Source organism: Strix aluco, chromosome 7, assembly GCF_031877795.1.
Source record: "Strix aluco isolate bStrAlu1 chromosome 7, bStrAlu1.hap1, whole genome shotgun sequence".
Taxonomy (NCBI): Eukaryota; Metazoa; Chordata; class Aves; order Strigiformes; family Strigidae; genus Strix; species Strix aluco.
Window position 1 is genome coordinate 36,272,071 of NC_133937.1, and position 27,354 is coordinate 36,299,424.

General features: G+C 36.9%; 1 protein-coding gene across 6 annotated transcripts in view; it reads right to left on the bottom strand.

Moving 5' to 3' along the window:
- Nucleotides 1–548: 548 nt before the first annotated feature.
- The window catches only part of ATE1 (arginyltransferase 1), an 86,287-nt gene continuing 59,481 nt past the window's right edge, over nt 549–27,354 (bottom strand). For all 6 annotated transcript variants that reach the window (XM_074831440.1, XM_074831443.1, XM_074831445.1 and 3 more), the window contains 2 exons: nt 24,037–24,157; nt 549–3,675 (listed from right to left, as the gene is read on the bottom strand). In XM_074831440.1, the coding sequence (XP_074687541.1) occupies nt 3,497–3,675; nt 24,037–24,157 (300 nt within the window). In that variant the 3' untranslated portion in view covers nt 549–3,496. The remainder of the gene's footprint in view (nt 3,676–24,036; nt 24,158–27,354) is intronic.

Below are 27,354 nucleotides of genomic sequence, written 5' to 3' on the forward strand. Positions count from 1 at the left end.
GAAAAAATAAACGCTCCCAGGAAGTTTGATGTGCCTTGTGCACTGGATCACCTTGGCACACCAACATTTCAAGCCATTGTGGCACTGGGCTTCAACAAGTCTCATTCAGGAATCCAGAATTAGCTGGAATTCTGCCTCATTCAGCAGGAAAGTGTTTGGTTATATTTGTGCAAATAATTCAGATTTCTGTGTTGCTTGTTTGGCTGCTTACTTCAGAGAAAGGGTTTTTTTCAACCAACTAGAAATGGTATAGCCTAACTAAAATAAATAGTTCCACCTGGTCTCCATTTGTGAAAAGCCTCTATTCTATTCTATTCTATTCACAAAAGAATTATAAATTCTGTTTCAAACCATAAACTCTTCATTAATCTGTCTAGCCAGAACTGAAATTTAGTTCTAAAATATGCTCATGTGTTCTGAACTGATAGGTATCCCTTCTAATCACTGCTACTCTTTGACTTCCCTGATTTTGCTGTTCACTGGACACTTAGTCAACCTCCAAGATAATGATTTCCTACAAAGTAATACAGAAGTCACACTTGGAACTATTACTTATAATAATTCACAGAGACTAGAAATAACTTTATTTTCTATACTTACAAGTCAAACAGGCCTGCTGAAAAGCAATTACAAACTCAACATGCGGGTTCTTTTGCATTTACTAAAATGTGTCGATGCTGGAAATGAGTAAGCTCCCCATTTATTTCCAATTAAAACAAAGAATAGTATTTTTTAGCATTGGTTACAGCTCTGCATTTTCTTACCACCATTTTACGCTCATTTATCAACAGATGATAGAACAAGGCAACCTTGCTTTAGGGATTAACTCTCACAAACTACACTAAAAAAACCTCTTATAAAATAGTTTGTACTAAATCAAGTCTCTCAAAATTCAATAATTCTCAATTACAACATCTCATTAAATAAAATTGTAGTAGTGGTGAATTTTCACCTCCACTGAAGTCAATGGCAAAATTTACAGAACTTCATCCTCAGACTCTATTCCACTTCTAAAACAGGGATAGAGGTATCAGTCCTGAAAAATACTGCACAATTTCCTCTAAATAACACTAAAGAAGCGAGTCAGATCTCAGCACACTACATCAGATGAACTCAATTTCTGAGTTAATCTCAATGTTGTCTTTTTTTAAGATAAATATATATATATTTATACATATATATATATTTGAGTTCAGTAAGAGTCAGAAGCCCAGCATGCTATGGTGCTGCAGTTCTAGTGGAGGTCAGAAGATGAAAGCACCGTTTCAGAATTCACAGGAAATGGTCATTTACTTTTAGTGGTCAGCTAAAAACAACTTCAAGCTGTACTCCATTTTCAATTTTATACTTATCTCACTTTTCTTTAACTGCAGTCCTTAAGAGCTCCCCAAGAGAAACAGAGCATCAGATAAAAGTCTAATACGTATCTAGAAGGCAAATCAGTAACAAATAGCGGGCACAAAAAGATGGAGCTCTTCAAGAAATCTCAGTGGTGACGGTAAGTCTGCTCTCTTGCAATTTAACAGAAACTTTAACTTCTCCAGGAGCACTGCGAGGCCATCATTAAGTGGTTTTGATAATCTTTAAGATTTTGCAAGTCATACTGGAATTCCTCTGTGCCCGCAAACTGATTTTATATCATAGAAAAAGGTTTTCTCATTTATTTTGGTTTTAAGCCATATGGGCATTGCTGCTTTTCAACACATTGTGCAGGCAGAAAATGTTATGTTATTTGACATTTCACTGAGTGGTGAGAGTGTTTTCTCCACAGAAAGGAACTGTTGATAATAATGTTCATAAGTAGCATTTAGTGGTTCTCCTGTGGCAATAGCCTTAGATAAGACATGGACAATCTAGATTGTATAGTATACAGAAACTTCTTGGTACCAGGCAACAGATAAATACATACTAGATATAATGCTAACAGAAATAATGAATTTTATTGCAGACTGGGAGTAGATAATACATCCCGATTAATAAAACATAAAATTATTTTTTAAAATTACTGTTGAATATGTACTCTATATCAATAATATTACAAAGATCAAACAGATATGGAAAAAAGTTAAATCTGCAATGCACTTGAATGCCAAAATTCTTATGTCTCTTCCACATAAAAATCAATGATTAAAATTAAATCAAGCCCATGAATGATAGGAGATGCACCCCTCAGAGGGTAAAACTGAATTTGGTTCCTTTCTGGGGAAAAACACCTAGACGTATATTCTTGAACAAAAATCTTTCTTCAAAGGTTAACAGGAAACTTCAAGTTGATTCAAGGTAAATACTAGCTCCTGTTATCCAAAAAGATAAGAAACACGAATGCATTGGAATTGTTACGATTTTGTAATACATTACTGAATGCATTTCCCAAATATCCTATAAATTGTATGACTTGACAGGGACACAGACTACTACTGACAACGCTCATATATCAGATAATAAAGTGCTTTCATAAAGCATCACAACTTTCTGTGTTTCCAACAGAATTATTTAGTAAAATGTTATTAAAGATGTTAACCTGTGAGCTGCTGCACCATAAACAAAACAGTCAGTAAAAACGCAGGAATATGATACTGAAATCTTCCCATAAAATTCTGCAGAAAAAAATTGCAACAGAACCCAGCAGTGGTAGCTCATGTCTTTTTTTAGTATAGTTGTGAAATGTGCACTGAGGAGCTATAGGATAAACCTTCCCAGCTCTATTTCACATTAGTGATGTGCATTAAAATATCCACTCTTTTTAGACAAAGGATAAGGCTTATACCAAAAACCCACTGTGCCACTTGGCTGCATATCTTTGGTATATTTATAGTGCAACTATTCTGTTTCATCTCCAAAGGGGAAAGTTTTCCAAAGCACAGCATCCCCTGCCACTGAGAATCTACTATGAACTCCTACATTCACTAGGACCTGACACTAACCTACTGCTTTAAACAAATGAAGAATGTGCAGTGAAAATAACTTCGTCCTGTTTTTAAATATACTACTGAAATAAAATTAAACCACGCCAGACTTCACATTAGAAAATAAGAGCAAGTTTACAATTCTCTTGCAAGAGTTTCAGCGCATACAAATGCAAGCATAAATTTCATGGCAATTTTTAACAACAGATAATCAAGGTGCTATTTGAAAACATTTGTAATTTAATTATTGTTAATCTAGATTTAGTCGACCTTTGTACAAGAAAGACACCTGTTTTTCATTTTGCTTAGATATTCAGAATTATTCAAAATGCATAGAAAGGCTAAAACTACTTAATTAAAATATATTGCAAGCATGTTTTTCTAAACTTATATTGCTAAAGCCTTGCTGTATTGTAAGTTTTATTGGAGTTGACCTTTAAACACAGTACCATGTATTCACACAAGCCTAGATATATACCTGTATTTCATACTGCTATTTGAGTAGGCATACCAACACAAAACTATAGTACATATCATCCAGTGGCAGTGCAATAAAAGGTAGTGCCATCAAAATGCCATTTAATGATTTTTCAACTTCTAAATAACAACATTCTTTCTGAACACGTCTGTCCAACCAAACTTGCATATTGCTGAACACTGGCTTCGTCGCTTGGCCCCTTCCTTCCTTTCTTATACACACTGTAAGGCATGATGGTTCTCTTGTGAAGTACTCTCACTCTGCCCAGTTCCTTAATACGGCCTTCATCAACTGCAAAGAGAGCCAGAAAACACAAAAATTGGTTATCTATACTGTCCATGTGATCAATTTATGCAACTAACTTCAATATGCATAATGAAAACTGTATGAAGTAATAAAACTAATCTGCAGATGAAGAGCAGATGAAAGCAGAGCTGATCTACAGAGCAGTCTTCTTGAATCACAGTTGAAAACAAAACCTATCTTGCAAAGTAACTGTATTTGTGGTGTGTGAAAAAATAAATCACGCAGCACACATTTCTGATGGTGATATATAGCATTTCTGAAAATACCTCTAGTTCACATTCATTTAATGCTCGCTGGAGTCCACTGCCAGAAGTGAAACTATCTGGAAAATACTTTCAAACACAACCGACCAGAAGAGACTTGCTGTTATTGCCATACTGCACTTAATTACTACAGCGCTTGCAAAATCCACCAGCACAGAGCACTCCCTTTCCCTGGTTGGGAAAAGCGTATTAAAACCAGCAAGAAGCCTCTATACTGTTTGCCTTAGGTAAGCATCAGGCAATAAACTGCCTTCCCAGGTGAAACTCCCTGGCCCTCTAGCCCCCATCTTTTCGTCCTCACTTATACTGGTTTCCGAGTTTCTCTAGTAGAATGAAGTTGAACACATGCCCTTACTTCAAGTCTGATCCCTGAGCTCTGCAGACCAGCAGAGTTAGCAGGGCAAGCACTAGCTGGGTGGGCACAACATAATTCCTCAGGCTTTCAAAGATACACACACCATAGTTGAATCTTATTAACCTCATCTACAGACCCCTTGTGACTTAATTTAACCAGAATCATACACATAAGAGCATCGTTGAACAAGTTAAAACTTCCTTGTTTTTATGAATCCAGTTGATGCTACTATTGCTGAATAATAATGTTATATAGCTGCTGCGTGCCATAAAAATTGGCTCTACAGTGCTAGAAAACTCTTCAAAGAAAGTCAGAGAACATGCCACACACTTGAGGCCATTGCAGGATAAACTAATAAAATTATTACAAAATACTGGTAAAAGACATCTTGGACTTTTCTGAACTTCAGTTTTTAAAAGCCGCCAATGTAAGAGTCAACTTAAACACAGAATCTGAACTACGAGTTTGAGAATAGAACCCTATAAATTCAAATAGTAACAGAGAAGAGATGCTTACTAGAACATCAGCATTTGGGGACATCAACTACGCAAAGACTCAATCTTTTTTCTGCATCAGGACATTATTCTGACTGAAGAGACAGCACAGGTAAGTATAATTGCTTAGCTTTAAGTACTGCATCAATCTGCCTCAAATTAAAATATTTTATATGTTTATGTACTTGCTTCACTTAGGTTAGAACATTTAAGGCTCCTTGAACAGGATGTGAATGGTATCCACTCTACACCGTTCCCTGCTTACAACACCCACAATGAAGCCTTCTGCTGAACATCAGTTGACTCAAAATCAAACCAACTGCTGGGGAAAAACAGATAACTCAAAAATAGGTTTTATTTATAAGAGAATAAACAGAGGTAGAACTTTCTCAGCAAGTTTCACAAATGGCAATACATCCAAAGTGATATGACACCAGCTCTGGGAAGCAAACTGGTCACCAAGTCCTACCTTACTTTTTTTTTTTTTTTACATACCTGCTCACTAGACTTGCCACAGCTAAGCTAAACAACTTGTCTGGAAGAATCTGAAGAAATCTATAAGACAAATCTCTATTTAAATGTAGCCCTTACTATGGAAAAGCTCAATACTCCCTTTTGGGCCCTCTTTCTGCTTTAATAAAGTTTGTCTTTTGTCGAGGTCATGAACACTCCCATCCCTGGAAGGGTTCAAGGCCAGGTTGGACAGGGCTTTGGGCAACCTGGGCTAGTGGAAGGTGTGCCTGCCCGTGGCAGGGGGTTGGAACTGGATGGTCTTTAAGGTCCCTTCCAACCCAAACCATTCTGTGATTCTATGAAGTTCTTTTCTTTGCAAGACATTCTTAAGAACTTGCGCCTACCCATCCACAAAAATGGTTTATAAACATTTTTCTGCTGATTGCCTGAACTTAGTATGTGAAACGAAACGAAGCCCACTTTACAAAATTTAGAGTGACTTCATTACTTTTATCTGTGTTTTGATTCCTAACATGAAAGCACAACCTATTTCTTAAGACTTAACTAGGAAAACGTGGTTTGAAGGAAGAAAATCTGAATAGTACTTGCTAAGATTGCATTCTCCACTAATTATTGTTGGCAATTGCTTTAGATAAACACCAAGTCAAAAACACTTTATGGCTTTCTCTTTGAAATCCATTAGGTTTTTGATGTGTGGCCAACACCTTCCTGATATCCCAATAGGTTGTTTTTACTACCAGGCCTACTGCCTATTCTATTACATCCTCCTCCTTTCTGAAAGTTCACCAAGGAAAAATTTGCAAGTTTGGCGTCTGGAGGTGACACAAGTGTAAAGTTATTTTAAGTTCTTAAATTGGAAAGTTTATATTTACTGCACCTCTAGGCTGACTGTAAGTTTGTGTCCTGAAATGGATTTACGCCAAGCCTAGCCTTCATAGTCTCATGCCAAAAGCACTTTCAAAGCTGTTCACTACTCACTGTTTGATACTCACTGCTTTCAAATAATACTGAAGCCTGATACTCTGGATGAGTTCATCTTTTGGACTGTAGTATTCCTGGCCCCAGATTCAATTTCTTACAGTAACTAAAGCTACCGTACCTTCAGTTTCACTACAGCCTTACTGGCTCAGCTGAACCCCGTTCTTGTTGCTCAGCATTTATACCCTTATTCCACTTTTACTTATTACATCAAGCGCAGTCGGTGCATTATCCTCCTTGCAATCAGGCCCACGCTAGCTCTTGCTCTAAGCCATATGAAACTTATTATGACCCAGCGTTCTAGCAAATTTGTTAAGCACCGCAGCCAAGCATTTTCTGGGGAGAAGTGAGGCTTGCCAAACCATGCTGTAGATCAGTCCTTTCTTGGACAGGTTTGTGGCGCAGGTTTATAACACAACCCTCAGGCAGGAGAAGGCTCTCCCAAAGCAATCGAGAAAATACCAATATCTTGGAAAAAAACACTGTAATATGAATACTTCAGACATGTTTTAAGCTTAACACTGACAGTAAACTATACATATAAAGACTTGGTAATGAGTTTATCATCAGGAAAAGTTTAAAGCCAGATATGTTTGGTCTTACATACTTACATTTGATTGACTGTATTTATATTTGCTCTACACATTAAAGTTGATTCCAGATTCTTCAAACAAGGTTTGAAAGGTAGAACAATAATAGTCCAAATGTCTACAAAGATTACCTGTTTTAGTGAACATTTTTCCATTGACTCCCGCAAAATAAAAACTTTAATGATAAAAATAACCTTCTGTAAAAGTACTTAAATATATATAATTTAAACTCCATCTGAAAAAGAAACTTTTTACTGAAATGTTAAGTATCAGTAAAATAATCTCAGGTACATAGTTAAGCTTTTAGAAAAGGTGAATAGGAACTTGTGTAACCATAATAACAAATCCGTAAGTTAAAATTCAGCCACCTTTCAATTGCTACTGCTCTGGAGGCAACACCACATGAATTCAGGAAAGTACTCCCTTTATTCATGATTTAAACCTAAGCAGAATAGATTTAAGAGAATTTAATTGAAAATAAAAGCAGATTGGGCTCCGGCATTGTTTAAAAAAGAAATTACCCTCCCAAAAAGAAAAATTAAATATCTGCTCCTGCTGAGTGGCACATGATAAAATCTGCTTTATATTTAAGAAAATGCCAATGAATTCTAACAGGCCTTCGCTGTATGATTGATGCTGGGATACAGGAGAAATCCCAATTCAAAATGAGATCATATGCTGTATTAAATAAAATTACTTGCTGAAAATAAGAAAAAAATCTCTGTCAATAAGTATTGTTTCTATGTTTTATTAAAGAAATTTCAGTTAGTGACTTCCATTTCTAGAAAGACCCACGCTGATCAGACAGTGGGAACAATATGTTAGGGCAACTTTAATCATTATTGTAATTACTGAATGCAGTATCGTTACCATCAAAAAGCTGAAAAAAGCTCATTTTTCCTCCTCACACTTTCTCATTTTATACCTCCTGAGTCTCCCACTAACCTCTGCTTTGCCTCACAAGTAGTTGGTACATTAATTTATAAAACCCTCAAAAAGATAAAATGTTTAAATTGTTTGAAGACAAAATTTCTCTTGCAAGTGCATAATTATCGGATGCCTCATCAAGTTATAATTTATAGCCAGTTAATTTTCTAAGGTTTACTTCTTTAGCCATCACCCTAGTGCAGCCCTCTATGACTAAGATAAGACCTTGTATGTCACGGCTTCAAAAACTGTGCCATGCAGTACACATGCTAAGTTTCTTAAGAATACTGTAGAAACCATTCTCCCGTAAGTCCAAATTTTGTTCATCTAAGCAAATATCACTGGGTCTTGGAATGTATTTTTTTTTTTTATACAGTTTTTTTATAATTTATCTATTTCTGTGCATTCTCTCCTGACACCTCTGGAAACACTTCATCTTTATCACTTGAAATGACTGGATTTGGTGGAAGCAGTTTTACTAACAAGGCATTATAAATAAGCAATAGCACTAGAAGGAGGTATAGTACTGCTAATGTCCATTTGGATTCCTGGGACTTTGCCTTTGTGAAGATTATCATGGAACTGTTAATTAGTTGTTGTCTACAGAAGAGGCACTGTCACTTGACATACAAAACGTACAAGGTCTTATCCCTTAATTCAGTTACTTCTATCAATATAGTTTGGATGGTAGATTCATAGAAAAAATAAACTTCAGAAAAATCGATTCTGTAGATTGAAAGTTCCTGTCATTTTAGGAAACTGAGCAATTGTGTATGCCAACTGTCTGCCTTTACATAAATATCATCCTGTAAGTCTCAAAGCTAAAAATACAGCTGAATTCCTGTTGAGTAAATTAACCGTCACTTCCTTCTCTTTTCCCCTATACTCCTAAAACACCAAATTATTTGCATAGCATTCATCTACTGAAATTTGAATATAGGAGAGATTTCATATATAATTCAACCTTGCCACCGTGATCCCATAAAAAAATTGCAAAGATTGCAAAGAGGTGTTAAAATTATTTGTTCCCACCCCCATATCACTATTAAATGCTATTCATACCTGGAGGATTTATTTTCTGATAAAACAAAGCATAGCAGATACACTGCTAAGTATCGGTAAAAAACAAAGCAAAAAGAAGAAGTGACCTAAAGACTCTCTACGCAATGGTTTGTCTTGGCAGATGCCAGGCAGATATTGGTTTGATTTCTTCACCCAGGTACACACACGCACCTTCGTCAAAAGCACAGGCAACGTTGCTGAGCGACACTGAATAATAAGCTAAAAGTAACAGCAGTGGTCTTCAAAGTCAGCCTCATCCAGCAATCGGCCCCAGAAATGCTTTTATACTCAAGGGACTAGGAGGAATGTGAAGAGCAGGAAGTCTGACATACTCCTGTACAATTCAGGTTTTATTTCTTTGCACAACCCAAACCAACTTCCCCTCGAAACTGCAAGCTCCCTCCCGAAACCAAAACGTGATTTTCAAATGCTGCTATGCATTCCTGCTGAAATACCATTGTAAAATAAGGAGGAATTGTTTTACCATTTTTATTCCCAGTAACAGCAAAAGGGCATCAGTGTGATTTTGCACAGAAATTCAAAGTTTCGTGTTGTGAATTTTTTTCTTGCAGCGTAGGAATTGATTAGCATTTTTATAAAATTATTTTGGGAAGCTGATATCCAAATATTTTTATTCTCCAACTACATTAACCTTTATTATTACTACCTAATATAAGCTGAAGTGAAAAACAGCTACATCTGGTCAGAAAGCTGGGTAAGCACGTGCAAAGCCTTACACCTTGAGACTCGGAGAGCGGCAAGCGAGCTCTGCAACAGCCTGCTGCAACTCTACGCAGGCTTGGAGCCAACCCCGCGTTGAAAAAAGTGTGATGGTTCAAAGGTTTTTGTAGCAAACTATTACTAAACCAGCTTTTTGGTGGTGGCTGATTTGGGTCAAGCTGGTTTTGATCAATATTGATTTGGAAAGACAGCCTGCAGCGGCAGTGTTCTGTACTGCTCTTCCGAGCCGTGCGCGATGGGTGCCGAGTCAATGGTACCTCCTCCCTCATCCCCTTTAATATACTCCTCACAAATAAGACATTTTTTGTCAGGGGTATAATCTAGAGATGCAAGCAAGCTAACTTCTTGTTAAAGTACATTTTCCCATTTACAGGAAAGTAAGTGAAGAAATAATTAAAAATAAGTGACAAATTTATTGACTTTCTTATTTTTTAAATAGGAAAAAGGACAACTGCCAATTTCTTTAAAAAAACCCCAACATTAGTCACAGGAAAATATTTCTTACGTTTTCTGTACAGAATGGATTCAGAATTACTAAGACGCCTTACTGAGGTCTGGTATTTCTAAATCAAAAAAGAAATGTGGCACTCCTGCTAAACTCTGAAATGATGCTGTTTCTGATCCTAAGTTTCAGTTTCCTTAAATGCTACTTAAACCCCCTGGAACAAAGACAGCATTTGGCCATCTTCACTTTGTGCTTCTGCATCCATGCTACACAGAGAAACTGGAGTTTATTTTCTCCGTAGCAGGATGAAACAGTGGAAGAAAGAATGGAAACAGGCAAAGAACCAGTCCTAGTTCAAAATTTAAAATATTTAAAACTGTGCCATTAACTGAAACCTGTGATTCACTTTTAAAACAATCCTTGAAGGAAACTCCCACGTAAATAACTCACATTATAAATTAGTTTCCATTTTGCTTAAAAATGCAATCTCAGAAAAACTATTTTTACCTCTAAGCATTAAATCCACAGAAAAAAAAAAAAGTAGGGAGATTAGCACTTGACAACTGCTGTATTTTCAAACGGACAGCCCAAAGGGTATGCTTGGGTTTTGGTTTTGTTTAAAGTTGTTCTTGGTTTTAAATTTTCAATTTTGAAGCAGTTACAACTTACCTCGTTTTTAAAGATGAACACAGTGTTCACATTTTCCAAATCAAAGAAAAACAACAGGTTTAAAATTCAATTTACAAGGAGTTTTAAAGTTTCATCATACCTGACCTTCCAAACTAGGTGTAAAAATGATAAAAGCAGCACCCATCCCTGCTGGTTACCCCACAGCAGTGTTAATTTATTTGAGAAATACTACAGCCTTGTCAAATTTTTTTTAAAGAAAAGCTACATCTGGTTTACATGGCCTTGTCAAAGTTAATGATCAATGATTTTAAAACAAAGAAACTTTAAATGTAAGAAACAAATTAACTTTTCAAATTTTATAACTGAAATATTGGAGATATTAATTACTGGAAATGGAAAATGTTTCCACCTCAGTCAGCAGTCTAATGTATCTGACCTTTGAATTGAAGCTAGTTTCTTACTCAATTTAAAGCGTTACTTCTTTGCATTCATCAGCAAAGCGCTGGAAGTCATCCTCAAAACAAAATAGACAATACACAGTGACAAGATAAGCAACACCCGTTAGTAGTAATATTTATATAAAACAGTGAGTTGCAATGCATTTTTCCTCATATTCCTTCATTCATACTAGATTCATACATTAGGAAATATGAAAGACCAGTAAGTCTTGGGGTATAAAAATACTAACTCGAACCAAAGTAAGAGTATAGTTAAAATGAAGCATAAACAACAACAACAACAAAATTCAAATAAAATAATTCTTGATTAAAGCCAGAAAGCAGAAGTCACAAAGGAAGTACAGTAACTCTTTGCAGTTACTCCAACAAGAAATAAATAGGAACTTTTGAAATCACTGTTCAAAAAGAGAACGTTCCTATGGAGAAAAAATGCACTTTATCAAAATATTATCAACGATCCTTAAAACAGGAAGACAGAAGAATTACAGTTTTAAAAATATAACTTATAGGGAACCTTAAAATGGGTAAAGACAGGAAGTTGCAACAAGGGTAAATCCTAGACATCTTCCGAACAAAATTTTGGGCTTTGTGCCTGAAATCATACAACTGGTTTATGATTTGCAATTCAATCTTGAGAAGCAAGCAGACTAATCACTTGACAAAACGCATTCAAAATCCGCTAACCCTGCTGTGCCACACGGAAACAATAACTCATTGTGTTTTGACTCTTATTATTCTAGTAGTAAACATGAATAGGGGCCAATGGAAAACATTTCCTGTGAATACAGCAATTCATAGCAGTTCTCGTTTTCAGTTGTAATTCACAGCAACCTGCAAAGGCTTCTGGCTTACCTGCAAATACAACCCTTTGACTGCATTGCCTAACACTAAAATCCAAGTATGGCCCGCTGTTTTGGAGACATTTGAAAGAGATGCACATAAAACAGTAGGTATAAAAATCCTGGTTTATTTATGAGGAGCTCTCATGTAATACAATTATTCTAGCCTACCTCAATTTATTATCCTGAAGTATGGTGACTGAGAACTGGATACCAAAGGGCTAGATTTAAATGACACTGATATTTCTCCAAGGACTTGCTTTTCAGGGATGCACTATAAAAAAAACTAGTAGTACCTGGGAAAATGTTAACTTAAATGAGACTGAACAACTTCCCATCTGAAAACAGTATCTAGTGCCTGCAAAGTAAAGATACTAAGACAAAAAAAAAGACAAAACCCCAGAAAAATAAAGGGAATATAATCTAGTAGATGGCAAGTTGAAAAAGATAACTATTTCACTTTTAGATGCTCTTTCAGAAGACAAAATGAACTAATCAATTCTTTTCAAGTTGTATCTCTGACACTATTCTTGATGACTTCAGATACGACAAATGAGAAATTGAACTGCCCATGAGGAACATTAACTGCATACCCAGCAGGCTTTCGTGCTGGCTTGTTTTAAATACCCTTTTTGGTCATCTAGTCAACTTTCAGTTATGCCTTCACTTTAAACACACCATGCATACAAGGACCAGAACCGCAGCAGGCACAGCTCAGTTTTAAATGCACGAGCACCGTGAGACACCAGTTCTGTGCATGGCCCTGCACACCATCTCCCTAAATCAGGTTCTGCGACCGCAGCGCCCCGACAATCAGCAGCCTGCACAAGGTAGTTTTGCAGATCCAAACTAGCTAGGTCAAAGTTTTACAAGCTCGTTCATGCCCCAACTCATTTTTGCTGGACTCTGCAGGCATTTCTAATGTCTGATTCTGATCACGCTGGGTTCTGGGAAGGTTTATTTAATCTAAGTCAGCACTGACGAGCCTGAGCAAGCTTTATCCTGCACCAGATCCATCTCCCCCGTGCTTCTCAGAACCTTTGTTAGCTGAGTTTTTCTGTTCCTCAAAGTATCCGAGTTATTCAGAACAACACAGTTCAGTATTTTGAGCTGTTCATTTCTCTTTAGAGACAGAAGGGAAAGTCATGGTCAAAATCCAGCAAGCACTTGGAAACAGCACATGAAAGCAACTCTTTAATTCGCTTGCTAACACGGAATTAAAACTCCACACATATCTTTCCAGAGAGTTTAGCAAGGTACCTGTCATCTCAAGAACATCATCAAAAGCAACTCAGTTACTGTTGGGAGAGACACATTAAACATGCCATTAAATCTGTGAATTACAGGTTGGGAATACTAAATTAGCGATGCATCTTACATAGAAAAGATGAGGGATGGAAAGCAACTGCCACACAAACACTTCCTATTAGGGATGAATGAAATATTTCATTCATTTCTCATGAAAAACATGAATAAATATTTTTTAGATAAACACAGAATGCCTACCTCATTACTAACTCTAGTAGAACTTTAAAACTAGTAACTACACAGCCATCTCAGAACAGCTTATTTCATCTACTTCATTAACATATTTTGCATAAGAAAAAACCAGAAACACTATATAAACTGCATTTTCATTTCAGCTGGTAGCTAAAATATCTTGTAAGTCAGTAAGATTTACCCAAGAAGCCAAATACTCAGCTCCACTAAAATCTGTCATTTTCCAACTACAAAGTGACACTAATGAGTCAAAAGTTTTGTAACACAAACAGTGCCTAAGATGACGTACTGACCTTCATGTCTGTGTGAGAGCAAATCACGACTGTCCTGCCCAGTATCTGAATTTCTACAACTTCCACTGATAGCAAAGCTGATGTTTATGACATGTAAAAGTGTTTCAGACTTCACTTTTGATGTCAAATTAATTTTACAAGGGCTAACAATGGAGGAATACTGCTATCGCCTCATTTCGTATATTTTAGAGTCATTTTGCATTGCACAAACAAATTAAGAAACACACTTTGTAACTTTAATAGGCCACCGTCACCCTCTGGATTATAACCTTGCTTCGAGGGAATTAAAAAGAAAATTTGTGGCTGAGAGAAATATTAATTAAAACAAAGGGAATTTTAGCAATTCTGGATTTTTTAAAATTCTGTTTCATAAATATATTTCCGTATACTTATTTCCATCACATTTATGCAAGAATAAAAAATGTTGGCAGTTTTGTTTCTTTTTCTGAAGCAAAGTCTTCCCATGGGACTGACCCCAAGCCAGCTGATAGCGAGGGGATACTAATGAGGACTTCAGACTTTCACAAGAAGGCTTCCCAGGAGAGAGTTCCACTTTCAACCAGACTTCCAGGGACTTTTAATCACAGGTTTTAATGACACTTCAAGCCGACAGCAAAACGCAGTACTGAGCCCCAAGCTTACAATGGCAGTAAAACCAATGGAATAAAACATAGTATGAAAGACAAAAGTTACAGGGTTATGCTTTACGGAGTTACAGCTCCAAAAAATGGGATGGAAACAGGAAAAAAATCTGACAATAAAAGAGCGAAATACCATTTATTCCAATATTTTAACTGTTTAGAAGTGAAAATGGCAGAAAGCACTAAGATGATCTTTGAAAAAGAAGGGCAAAGCAAAGTCCTCGTTAAGACTGATATATGAGAAGGAGGAAAAAAACCAAATACAAGAGTCAAGCTGAGAATTACAAATGCAATCGTTTCCATGAAATAGGAAAACTGAAGCAATTGGCAGTAGCTTATCAGCTAAATAAATCAGATTACCGCAATCAATTTACTGGCTAAATTAATTAAAACATGGAATCAAATTATATTCCATGTGAAAAGTCAGGATGATGTCACCAGAGCAGAGAGTAAACATGTTCTGAGGCACCAAGGATCGTTACAAAAGGTCTGACCTTGAAAAAAGTTTGCTGTGGTGGCTGGTAGCGTGTGGCTGCGCTGGGACTCGGCACATGCCTGTGGTGTTGCTTCCACAGCTGCTCTGTATCTGCACCTAATTACAGCTTTTAACTTTTATCACATTTTGAAACTAATCCCATATGCTAGTTATGCTCGGCATGAAATAAATCTGCATGATCTCTCTTACTTATCCCACATTATTTAATTTTTACTTTCTGTTCTTGTGTTTCTAACACCTTTTGTGTATGGAAAATAATTCCTCCAAGATTTGGCAGTCTTTGCCCTTCCCCACATTCCCCTGAATCTTCACCAACTAATGAGTTCACTTCTGGTCCAGTCACAAAAAACCCCAGAATTATTCTGCTAGAGAATCAAATGTCACAACATTCAAATGGTGAAGGAGTAGCTTCAGCACACAACCACCTAAGATTCATCTCTTCAACACGAGGAGAAGTATGACAGGATATCTTTATTTTTCAAGTAAGGTTCTCAAAAAATTATGTAATTTCAAAATACATCTGTTCATTACACAATCTCTATGATAAGTCATTTTGGATTAAAACGTATTTTGGGGAATTTTGCAGTCCAAGCCAAATGTTACATGAACTACACTAAAGTCAGACGATGGTGTGTGTTGAGGGGCATTGGTTTACTCTGCTACACATATGTCAGAAGCAGATACATTTAGAATATCAATACATACAGACTTTTAAATCATAAATATTTAGCAAAGTTTGAGATTTGCGATTAACAATGCAAAATGGAGTTCATATTATGACCACACTTCAAATCATATTTCAAAGACCTTTCTGTCTTGGCAATTGATTGTTTTGGGAGACTCCATTGCAGAGCTGATGGTTCAGTGTAATTTCTACCCCACAGCCAATTTACACAGTGTCAGTTGTTTAGGACCCACAAATTAAGTTAGTAACAGTACCTTTTTATTACAGAAGCACTGGAATATTTGAGCATATTTTTGCATATGAGGGTAAAATCCCACACCAATCATTTCAACTTAATCTAAACATACTAAAGAGTGAGGGAAAAATTTGCCTGGCTACACCTTACTGGCACTATCTTCGTTGTTTAAATATCTTGTATGCTCAGGGCTCACACTGGATTTAGAAATATGCATTCTGATGATTCTAAGTGTTTATAAACTTAATCAGAAACAGATACAAATTTGTAAGATGTGTCTCTTCCAGAGGAGCTGCGAGAAATAATTTGATATGTCGGTCTTTTTCTAGGTTACAGAATTCAAATTTATTACCTATAGCTTTAATAAGATAGTGGAAAGTTAGTTCTTTAGAATAATTTAGTTCATGATCTATCAAAAATTACTTAAAACTGTTTCCTAACTCTCCAAACTACACAACACTGTATCTTTAAAAAAATTATAAACAGCAGTTTGTTTTAGAGCAGACCAGCAATTTCTCCCTAATCAGATGATTGCACAGTTCTAAACAATTTGTTTAATGTTTTCCATCTGTCATAGTTTTGTGACTACATTTTCATCGTCTCGAGAACTTCAGCGCATTTATTCTTACAAACATTAATCTGCCTCACACTACCCTTACAAACATTAACTTTTGCATTAATCCATCTGACTAGATTCAAAGATGCAACACTACACGTATACATCACTCTGTCAGGGATCTAAACTCTCAGACGTGACCAAACGGCAACCGCAGTTCACTTTATGGATACAAATATGTGATCATGGCTTTTCCGCTAAGAAGGAGGAGGAATAAGGCCAGTATCATGATAGTACACTATACTTTTAAAAATATATCTTAAAATTAAACTGCCTCTGTACTTGGTGAGGAAAAAAAAAGAAAATCAACAAAATACTTGCATTCACATACACAATAAATGTAAAACATGTTTGAAATACACCTTTTTTATTAGCAAAGAATAGTATCTAAATTGTACACAAAATTAAATATGAAAAACACAGCACTAGAAATCAAGGTTAATAAAATAGTTGTGACAAATTCTTTTTCTAGTGAAAGCACTATGCACACAAATATATTTTTAAAATAAGTTTGGTATAACTGCCCAAGCCTGCAGATTTCTGGGTAAGAATTCTAAGTTTTATTTATGTATTTGCGTGGCAAGGTTCTGGTAGTGGGGAGCTACAGGGGTGGCTTCTGTGAGAAGCTGCTAGAGCTTCCCCCAAGTCCAACAGAGCCGATGCCAGCCGGCTCCAAGACAGACTCACCGCTGGCCAAGGCCAAGTCCATCAGCGACAGCAGTAGTGCCTCTGGGATAACGTATTTAAGAAGGGGGAAAAAAAACAACTGCACAGCAACAGACAAAGAGAGGAGTGAGAATGTGAGAGAAACAACTCTGCAGACACCCAGGTCAGTGAGGAAGGAGGGAGAGGAGCAGAGATTCCCCGGCAGCCCGTGGTGCAGCCCATGGTGAGGCAGCTGTGCCCTGCACCCAGGGAGGTCACCAGGGGAGCAGAATCCACCTGCAGCCTGTGGGGGACCCCATGCCAGAGCAGGGGGATGTGCCCGAAGGAGGCTGTGACCCTGTGGGAAGCCCACGCTGGAGCAGGCTCCTGGCAGGACCTGTGGGCCCGTGGAGAGAGGAGCCCACGCTGGAGCAGGTTTGCTGGCAGGACTTGTGACCCCGGGAGGGACTCTCATTGGAGCAGTTCATGAAGAGCTGCAGCCCGTGGGAAGGACTCAGGTCAGAGATGTTCGTGGAGGACTGTCTCCTGTGGGAGGAACCCATGCTGGAGCAGGGGAAGAGTGTGAGGAGTCCTCCCCCTGAGGAGGAAGGAGCAGCAGAGACAACGGGTGACGAACTGACCACAACCCCCATTCCCCATCCCCTGTGCTGCTGAGGGGGAGGAGGGAAAAAAATTGGGAGCAAAGTTGAGCCCAGGAAGAAGGGAGGGGTGGGGAAGGTGTTTTAAGATTTAGTTTTATTTCTCATTACCCTACTCTGATTTGATTGGTAATAAATTAAACTAACTTCCCCAAGTCCAGTCCATTCTGCCCATGATGGTACTTGGTGAGTGATCTCCCTGTCCTTATCTCAACCCACAAGCCTTCCGTTATAATTTCTCTCCCCACTACAACTGAGGAGAAAAGTGATACAGTGGCTTTGGTGGGCACCTGGCATCCAGCCAGGGTCAACCCACCACAATTTACTAGAACTAATAACACTCAGTTTCTTGCAAGAAGCATTAAGATGCATAATCAAGTCACTAATAAGAGGATTCAGAGTTATTAAATACTGGGAATGTTATTTACTTTTTACTACTCTAGCTTACTATGTGCAGCAAAATAACAATGCTGAGAAAATTTTCATTTTGTATGCAACAAAGGAGGAGTTAGTTCTGTAATATGTGAAAAAGATGTATTTCTGAACAAAAAAAGTTTTTTCAGCTTGTATTCCTAGAAGTTTCAAAAATCTGGTATAAACTTGCAGTAAAATAAAATTACAAGACTACTACAGAAAAAGACTGGAAATCTTAAGCAATTTTTAGTTCAATAACTCAAAAACTAGTGATCTGGTATCAACTCTGTTCATAAGGTAATACATCAAATGGGGGTTTTTTTAGAGTGATTCTTGTGAGCCTAAAGTGAGACCTCTCACTTCAAAATCTGACCTCTACATAGATGTGTGTAGTGTCCCAGGACTCTGGCACTGATCATTCACCTAATACTTCTGGAGAGTTTAAACACTGATTTTAGTGTTGTTTCAGGGTGGGTTGTTTTTTTTTCAGATGGTTAAGACTTGTATGTGAACATGAGGCAATTTATAAGACCTTCTGGATTTCAACATCTGTCTTTTGTGTAGACATAGCCTGACCAGTTCCTGGGTGGCTGCAGGCAGATCACTGAAAAGCACAGAAAAGAGAAATTATTTTCTCTTGATTCCAATGCCTATCGTGGCTCAGACCATCTGGAAATAGTCTAAAGACTAAATTCTTCTAAGGACTTCCACTCCTCTGCTGGAAGAAACAAGGTCTTTATTGCTGTGTGGAGAGGGCAGATGCAGAGTCTGGTCTGCATCAAGAACAAGGAGAGGAAGGTGGTTGCTGAATTGTTAGGCACTGGCAAATTTCTGTTGGCATATGACTTTGGCTTCATAATCTCTCCAGGTTTTCACATCGAGTTTCTTTCTACATAGTGTATTTAAAAACCAGCCTCTCTTATCCACCTCTAGAAATATCTATCTAGATTTTCAAGTTTTAATTCTACCATTACTTATTTCAACAGTTTTCTTCTGTTCTTGTCAAGCCCTTCTCATCGTTCTACCTATATGAACTACTGCAAAATTTACTTCCCTGTCTTTCCATGCATGTCTCTATCAGCTACCCACATCCTGATCACATCAGACCAACCTCACTTCCAAAGCTTTCCACAGTCTGTTTCACCCCCGTCTTCATTCCTAGCACCTACAGGCAGTAATGCAAGTTCTACCCCTGACTACGGGATCTGATACCCCAGACCAGTTTATCTGGTTTTGAAGAAAACTCCTTTGTGCCTCCCCATATTCTTCATTTCTCCTACACCTTTCATGCTGCAAAAGATTTTTCCATCAACTCTAAAAGATAACTAATGTACTTCCTTAGATCCTTCTTCAAAACTCTCCCTCCTCACCGTGATGTTTACAAAAAACTCAGTTTAGTCAGTTTACTCCCTTACCATTTAGTCTATTAACAGACTATAATTTAATCTATTACTATAATTGACCAGACAAACCAGAAGTGCTCCCGTTTCTTTACACCATCCTTTTGCATCCATCATGGTTTGTGTTAGACTATACTCTCTGGAGCAAAGAGCGTCTTGTCTTACAGAACACACAAAGCCAAGACAGAGGAGTCTATGTATGCCTTTGTTATGTGTATTTTTCAACACTGGAGAAAGTACTTTCATTTTAATTAATGTATTCCATTCGATTCCATTTTGATTTCACTCTATTATTAGATATACAGGAAGCTGAACAGATGTGTATTAGCTTAGCCAATTCATCAACCTCAGCAAACAAATCAGTCAAGAAAAGAGAGCATTAAAGTCCTTTTTGATCTGCACTACTCAAAGCAGCAGACACAGGAAGGTGGGAAGCAACTTCCACCACTGGGATTGCTGAGGGCTGTGCCTAGCAATTCGGATCAAGCACAGCTTTTTCACTTGGGTAACAGCACCCTGTTCACCCTGGCTGGCACAATATACACCCCACATTACTCAACACAGTCAGGAGGCTATAAAACTATGAAGGCTTTGAACCACCACTTCAGATTGGGATTGTATCTGCCTTTATCTGAAGTTGCTTCCTAAAGGTGTTGACAGTCCAGTGCTGATGGGAAGAAAGATCTGAAGTTTCCCACTAATTTAATTAACATCCCAAAAGTAGATTTTCATAAAGATCTTACTTCATGAAGACATGATTTTCACAGGCTTTTCTCAGGAGCAACAAACCGAAAAATCTCAAAAGATGTTAGAAAAAAAAAGAGATGTCATTGGGTTTGTCTCAAAAAAATAGAAAGTGGAAGGATAAAAGTATTGCCAGGATACCAAGTAAATTATTTGTAATTCTCTTCATACTACATTTCTTCCATGGGCAAAGCTGTTAGTGAAAGTACCAATGAAACAAAACCTTGACGGCCAGTTCTGAGAGGAGGAAGTTAACTAGTATGACAGACAGACCATGCCCAGGAATATTTCAGCAGATGCCATCATGTGACTGAATTTTGCTCATCAGTTTTGATATTTGACAAAGTCAGTGACAGCAATATTTTAACTAACTTCTTTTTTCTTTACCGTAACTCCATCCATCTTTTGTGTAGACATAGCTAATGGTCTGTTAAATGAAGTTTGGCACTATCTCAATTTTCAGAATGCATCAGTGTCCAAAGCCTCTCACTACTGCCCCACCTCACTAGCTGCTTATTTACTTGTAAGTAAATGACCAGCCACAGGTTAATAATAAAAACATCAGAACCCTAATAAACCTCTCTCATTTATAAGATCATGTTAGGTCTTCTGAATTTTTCAAATTGAGCAGGCAACAAAAATGAAAAATTGTTCCGAGGCATGAGTAATTTAGGCAAAACTGGTAATTTATAAAAGCAAGAATACTTGACTAACATGACCTTTCATCCATGAATGCTGTCTGAGTGTTGCTATGCAATTTTTTCTTCTGAAGTAACTGATGTTTTTCAATACATGTTAGGAACTGCACATAAAGAGCCTACCAGCAGTTTATTTAAGTATCAAATTTGAGCGTTTGCTGGCACAGGACCTCATCGTTGTCTCTGTATGACTGCAGTGTTTTGAGGTTAAGTAAGGCTGAATCTCATTACACTGGCCAGAAGCAGTAAAGAGTTGGACCTATTTCAACCATCAGGCACCCATGATTTGCCATCTTAAACAATAAAAAGTTATTATGGTTCCTATGATTGCTTTTTTAATTTATTAACTGTTAGACACTTCTTTAGACTTATCTCTGTGGTATAAAGAGTTAAGAACTTTGTTTAGTTTGTCTGTCCTCTCTTCTCCATTCTCCAAATGTTAACAAAAGTATTAGATATTAAGAGGAGAAGGGGATAGAAAACACTACATTTTAAAATCATTTGAAAATGCTCAAGCTGGGGACAACCACATAATGTAAACCAGGCAAAAATCCTCTGCAAATATCAATTACCTATTTTCTGATACTTTAGAAAAATTTTGCTACTTTGTCAGCATCTCTTTTTCTTTTTTCTTTTTATTTTTCCAGAATAGAAAAACTACATCTGATTATTGTAAGGACTCCTGCAATATAATGTGTATGAATACTCAGAAATCCTTTTCATACTGCAGAGACTTGGAAGGTCAGAGCACATAGCACCCTCTCCTGAAGTAGCACTTGCTGCTGCTCTATAATGCATTTTCATAACCCACAACTGATAAATTTATTCTGTAAAATTTTTTTAAAGGGAGGGAAAGGAAGTTCAAAAATTGCCAAACATGATGAACAAACTAGTCTGAGGTGACGTTTCAGAAATTTTCTGACATTACAGACAATATTAAAAGATGACCATTTCCAGTGACTGTTTTATTGCCCCAGGCAGCAATGCAAGTCGCACTATTTCTCCCAGCTGTTGACTGGATCTGGTTATTGCCCTCAGTTTCTACATCAGAAATACCACTCCTGATAAATCATGACCTACTTAACTGACATAATTATGGGCAGTGTTATAGAAAGCTGATTCAAGAGGCAAAAAAAGACCAGATCATTCTTAATCCTTTTTTAAAAAATTCACTGTAACTTCATGAAACTCATATTACTCACTATTGTAGAGAGTAAAGAAGAAAGAAGGAAACTGATTTTACTGTTGAGAAATATCTTCCTTAGGGCTAGCAACTACTTAAACCTCAAATAACTATAAGCTCACAGCAGGTCCAGTGCATTTCAACATGTAGCTATGTTTTAATTTCCTTAAACCACAGGACGTAAGTCACAGTTCCAGTAGTGTCTGGAGTGAGATATTCTGTGCTGATAATGATCCAAAGTTTCCAAATGCATGGTATGCCACAGGAATTTCACAGAATCGAGAAGATGGTGCCCCTTTGCTCATACAGGGTTAACACCTTCAAAGGCAGTAGTTTAGTTGTCATTTTGGGGCTTAAATGAATGCACTCCTTTCTTTCTGAATAAGAGTATCTTGAACACCACTGGCCTCCAAAACCATTTCCCTTCTTCCTCTACCTTTGTAATTTTTTCCAGTTTCCTCTCACCAACCTAATGATGATTCTAGTTGATAAAGACATGATGTGCTGCCCGTTTAAAACTCTTACACATTGAGCTTTTCCCATGGTGATAAATACTCTTTTAAAGAGCATCCAAGCATGCTCCTCAGACTTTTTCCCACCACATCACACAGCTACCAGCACAATCCCTAAAGAACATTCCTTATTTGCACAGAACACTTAAGGTAATTCTGCTCCTAAAACTTTCTAATAGGTACCTATGTCTAGAAATATTTGAACCTCATTACGGTAGTTACTGTAATTATTACCTTAGTGTTCCAGTTGAGAAACCAAGTCACAGCATAAATGGTAACATGCACAGGATGACGGAAAGCAAGGAACTCAAGCAGCTTTTCCAGCTCACAATCCTGCTTAAGTGGTCATCTCTCTTCAGATTCCTTTCATTTATCTACATCCTACCCTTCCAACAGTTAACAGTTGACCAGCTAGTGAATGAAAATTGTATTAAGCTACAGCCATGAAAAGCAAAAAGAAAGAAGCGGCTGTTTAAGAGTACTCAAACTCAGAGACAGGTAAATCTGTATTTTGATGGCTAAAAACAGACCATGGTGTTACGTACTCTTGAGCTTAATCACTGCCAACCTTTCTCATTTGTTACTCAGTGGAGGATATTCAGCAATTTTTCAATTAATAAAAAAGTTAATCAGTTTTTCCTTTCCACCCAAGCACCACAGCAAGCCTCCTCTACCACAGCTCCCTTGGGGCCTGCAATCAGCCCACTGAGTCAGTAGCTAAACCAAGTACATGTGGTTTTTTTCAGTTTGATTGCATTGTTTTACAGTAGCATTACTGTATTATCTTCTGGTGGGTAATATTTTTGACCATTCTATGCTGGCAAATCACTAAGTACCTATTTTACAGAATATAAACATCTATGTCCCATCTATTCAAGATATTTAAGGTGTCTCTGCTGCTCATTGTATTCTTCAAATTCACTGACAGATTGTTAAACTAAATCTGCCTGTTTGTTTCTTAACAAAAGCACTGGATGCCTTTAAGCTTCTCCAGACCTTTCACTTTCCTGTATTGATTTTAATGTCCTTTCTTTATGCATTCATCTGACTGGAATGTAAGGGAGGAACAATTATTTGACCAGATTTATTCATGCACAGAATAACAAATATAATTATCTGAAAGGCAGCAATATGTACTAACTTTCATCTACATAGAGCCTGTAAAACAATGTACTTAAAATTTGTATTGCTTATTTTATTTTAAAAGATAAAACTCTCTATTTGCTAATGCCTGCTGGAGGAGTTATGAATTTTACACTTCTTATCCTTCACAGATAAGATTTCCATAATGCTTCAGCAGCAGACGATACCAATACATTATAAAAACAAGACAGACAATGTATAGACCTATCATAACTTGCAAACTTACCTGCTTTCATGTCCTGGTTGAATCGACAGTATTTTGAGTGCTCAAGCAGGGGCAGACATTGCTCAATAGGCGTCCACACGTATGTCTCTGGACACAACAAGTCAGAGGGCCTGTACTGACCCTACAAAGGAGAAAAGGGAAAAAAAAAAAATCAGTTGCACAAGAACACTCTGGCTACAACTTTCCAGATTTTCCTATGAACGAGGAATAATTTTAATCTAATCTACACCAAATGAGTCAGAAACAGCTTCACTGAAATCACAGGCTTAGTTCTTTAGTAATTTCAGCACCACCTCAGGAATACAAACTTAACCTTGGCACTTGAAGAAAATGTAAAATTAACATAACACATTGTTACGGTATCCAAGATGAACTAGAAAAGTTTTGGCTTTGCTTACTGAAATTCTGTATTTACGTTATCCTCTAGAGTTCTACTGAGCTGGTGCTGACACTAAAAAACTCAGCACCTCCAAAAGCAGCTCGTCTCAAGTGTTGGTAATTCTAGCAAATAATGGAGACAAAAAAAAAAATCTAACAGAAAAAAACCCATGCTTAACAGTAAGCACAATGCTATTTTTACTGCATTACTGATGAAGCATTTTGTTCATTGCTACTTAAATACCCACATTTTCTTTTTAATTCCTGGAGTTTTTCCTGGAATAGTTTACAGGCAATGATTAGTGAAATTCTACCATTTTTTATTGATTTATTAAGAAGATATTCTTTGCAGACATTCCCAGAAACTAAATAGCCATAATTATTTTCCCTTTAGCTACACAGAAAATCACCACCTCAGCAATAATAACCTCCTCTAATCAGATCTTCATTTGATTTAAAATAAGATTATTCATCGGCCTATAACTTAAGTCAAAAATCTATCTTTAGGTCATTATTCATTTAATCCATACCCTCTCAACATTCAGAGCCATATGGTAGCAATATCAGATTTTTTAAACTGAAAATTCATTTCACATATCAGCTTGAGAAACAGACATACAGCAAATAGAATTAAAAAGTTTAAGGATCTCAATTATACAGGTCTTGAAGCAACCGTTAAAAGACCGGGCATTATAAGTCACATTGCAGTTGATGCAATTAAGAGTTCTTCATAGCAATTACTTTAAACAGGTAATGATCATCTTGTTATGAAGTTGATTTTTCTTCCAACATCTACTATGAAACAATGCAAAGTGGTCTTGAATGAAGCTGACCAATGTTTGGGAAGGGACATAGATAATTAATGTGACTACAATCTGGTGATAAAAACGTATTTTTAAGTCACATTCACAAGCTCTGCTATTCTGCCTTTAGACATACCCTTATGCAGCAACACCCAATTTTGGAAATCAGAAGAACCATCTTCTCAATGTTTGCAGAGATTCCCAATTTTTTTCATTCTCTTACTATTCGACTCTTCACAATATTTACAGTAGAACGTTTTTTTATTGTATATTTCCCACCAACTGTAAATTGTTGAATAAGAAATGCAAAAATTATCTCTGATAAAAACAAAGTCATAACTGTCCACACGAGGACAAAAAAACCAACCTAAGCTTCATGCTGAACTTTGTCAAATACCTGATGTATCTTTCCAAAAGGAGTCTGTATGACTCTTATTTTCTCATTTGAAGAGCATTCAGGATTGACTTGCAACTACCGTTGTTGGTTTGGGTTTTTTTTTTTAATTAAACATAAATTTTTATATTAAATTAAAACAATATTCCTCCAATTCCATGCAGAAGCTTAAACCTCAAGGCCTTAGAAAATCCTCTAAAGCCAGAGAATGGAAATGACATTATTAAATAAACCACTTTGAAATGTTATGCCATCTAAACAGAAATAGTTGAAAGGTATGTGAAGGTAATGCTTAAAGAACACTTTTAGTCACCATAAATCAGATGAAACAATTTAAGAACTTTGGGAAAAAAACATGCCTTTTCAGTCAGGCTTTTTTTTAAAAAAAAAAATAAATAAAAGGAACATAATTACTTGTTGACTTAAAGACATTTTCTCAACTGGCCAAGAAGGCAGAAACAGCTTAAGCACAGAAAATACAAGCTGGCAATTTAATCTTTCCTAGGAGCATGGGTAAGTGAAGATCGCTCAGCCATTGAAGTTTTCCTAGAAGATACTGCCCCTACATCTTGAAATATATCACATCTGTGAATCCCCCACGTGAATGCCATCACTATGCAGCCCTATTCTAAATTTCCCAGTTATTTCTGTAATGTCATATTCTGTCATAAAATGGGATGTATAAAATTAACTGCATTGCAGCATTACTAGTTTGATTCTAACAAAAAAGATCCTCCTTAGTACAGAGCAAACCAGTAATGGGAAAAATTGATTATCCAATCCATCAGTGTAGATTCAGTATTTATTTTGGGCATCAAAATACACTACTTGAGAGGAAAAGAAGGAATAAATAGTTCTGAGGTGACTTCCTTTAGATGTTTTCTTCCCCAAAATTTAGAATCTTGTTAATAAACTTCCCTGAAGATATGTGAGGCTGAGGTGATGACACATCACTGACCAGTGACACACAGTGTAATTAGAGGCAAAAATTAAACAAGCCATTGATGCTCTTCAATATCCTCCCTTTCTAAAAGTATTTCCAGACATACCAGACATAAGATATTTCTCCCATGAAGGCATTTTATTTACACTACTGGTTAAACCCACATCCCGTGACTCATTCCATGGAGGAAGTGGGAACACAGAGATATACCAAGGTGAGTTTCCCAATGAACAGCACTGGCACTGTTTGTATACTGATAGAATTAAAAAAGAAATCCACAGAATTTGTTAAATCAAATGCAATAATTTCTAAGTGCTTTTGCCTTCCCCCCCAAGCACTCACTTTCAATTTACTTTCTTAAAAATGTTTAAAACCTCAATATGAAAATAAACAACTATGAAACCACCTCACGGGGTTTTTTTTCCCCCTCTCCCCTTATTTCTGGATTGTGAAAAAAATCTGAACCCAAGAACTCAGCCAGATTCTGCCTCACGTACAGAAGCACCTGTACTTCAAGAAAAATGTTCAGACTTCATTACTCACTCTAAAATTATTACATCATCTAAAAAAATTGCCTCTAAGCAAACTATTTATGCTCCTTCTTATTCTTAATATTGCTGATTTGCAGTATACACCCGACATAAATCCAAAATAGAAAGGGGATCTCTTGAAGAGAACTGCTGCAGAGCTATTTATCACACAAAGAACTGTTTTTGAAAATCATTTCTCTTTGGCCTCAGATTACATTAGCATACGTTTCAGAAGTAATTCACTCTATGGTAAAAACCCACAACTGAAAA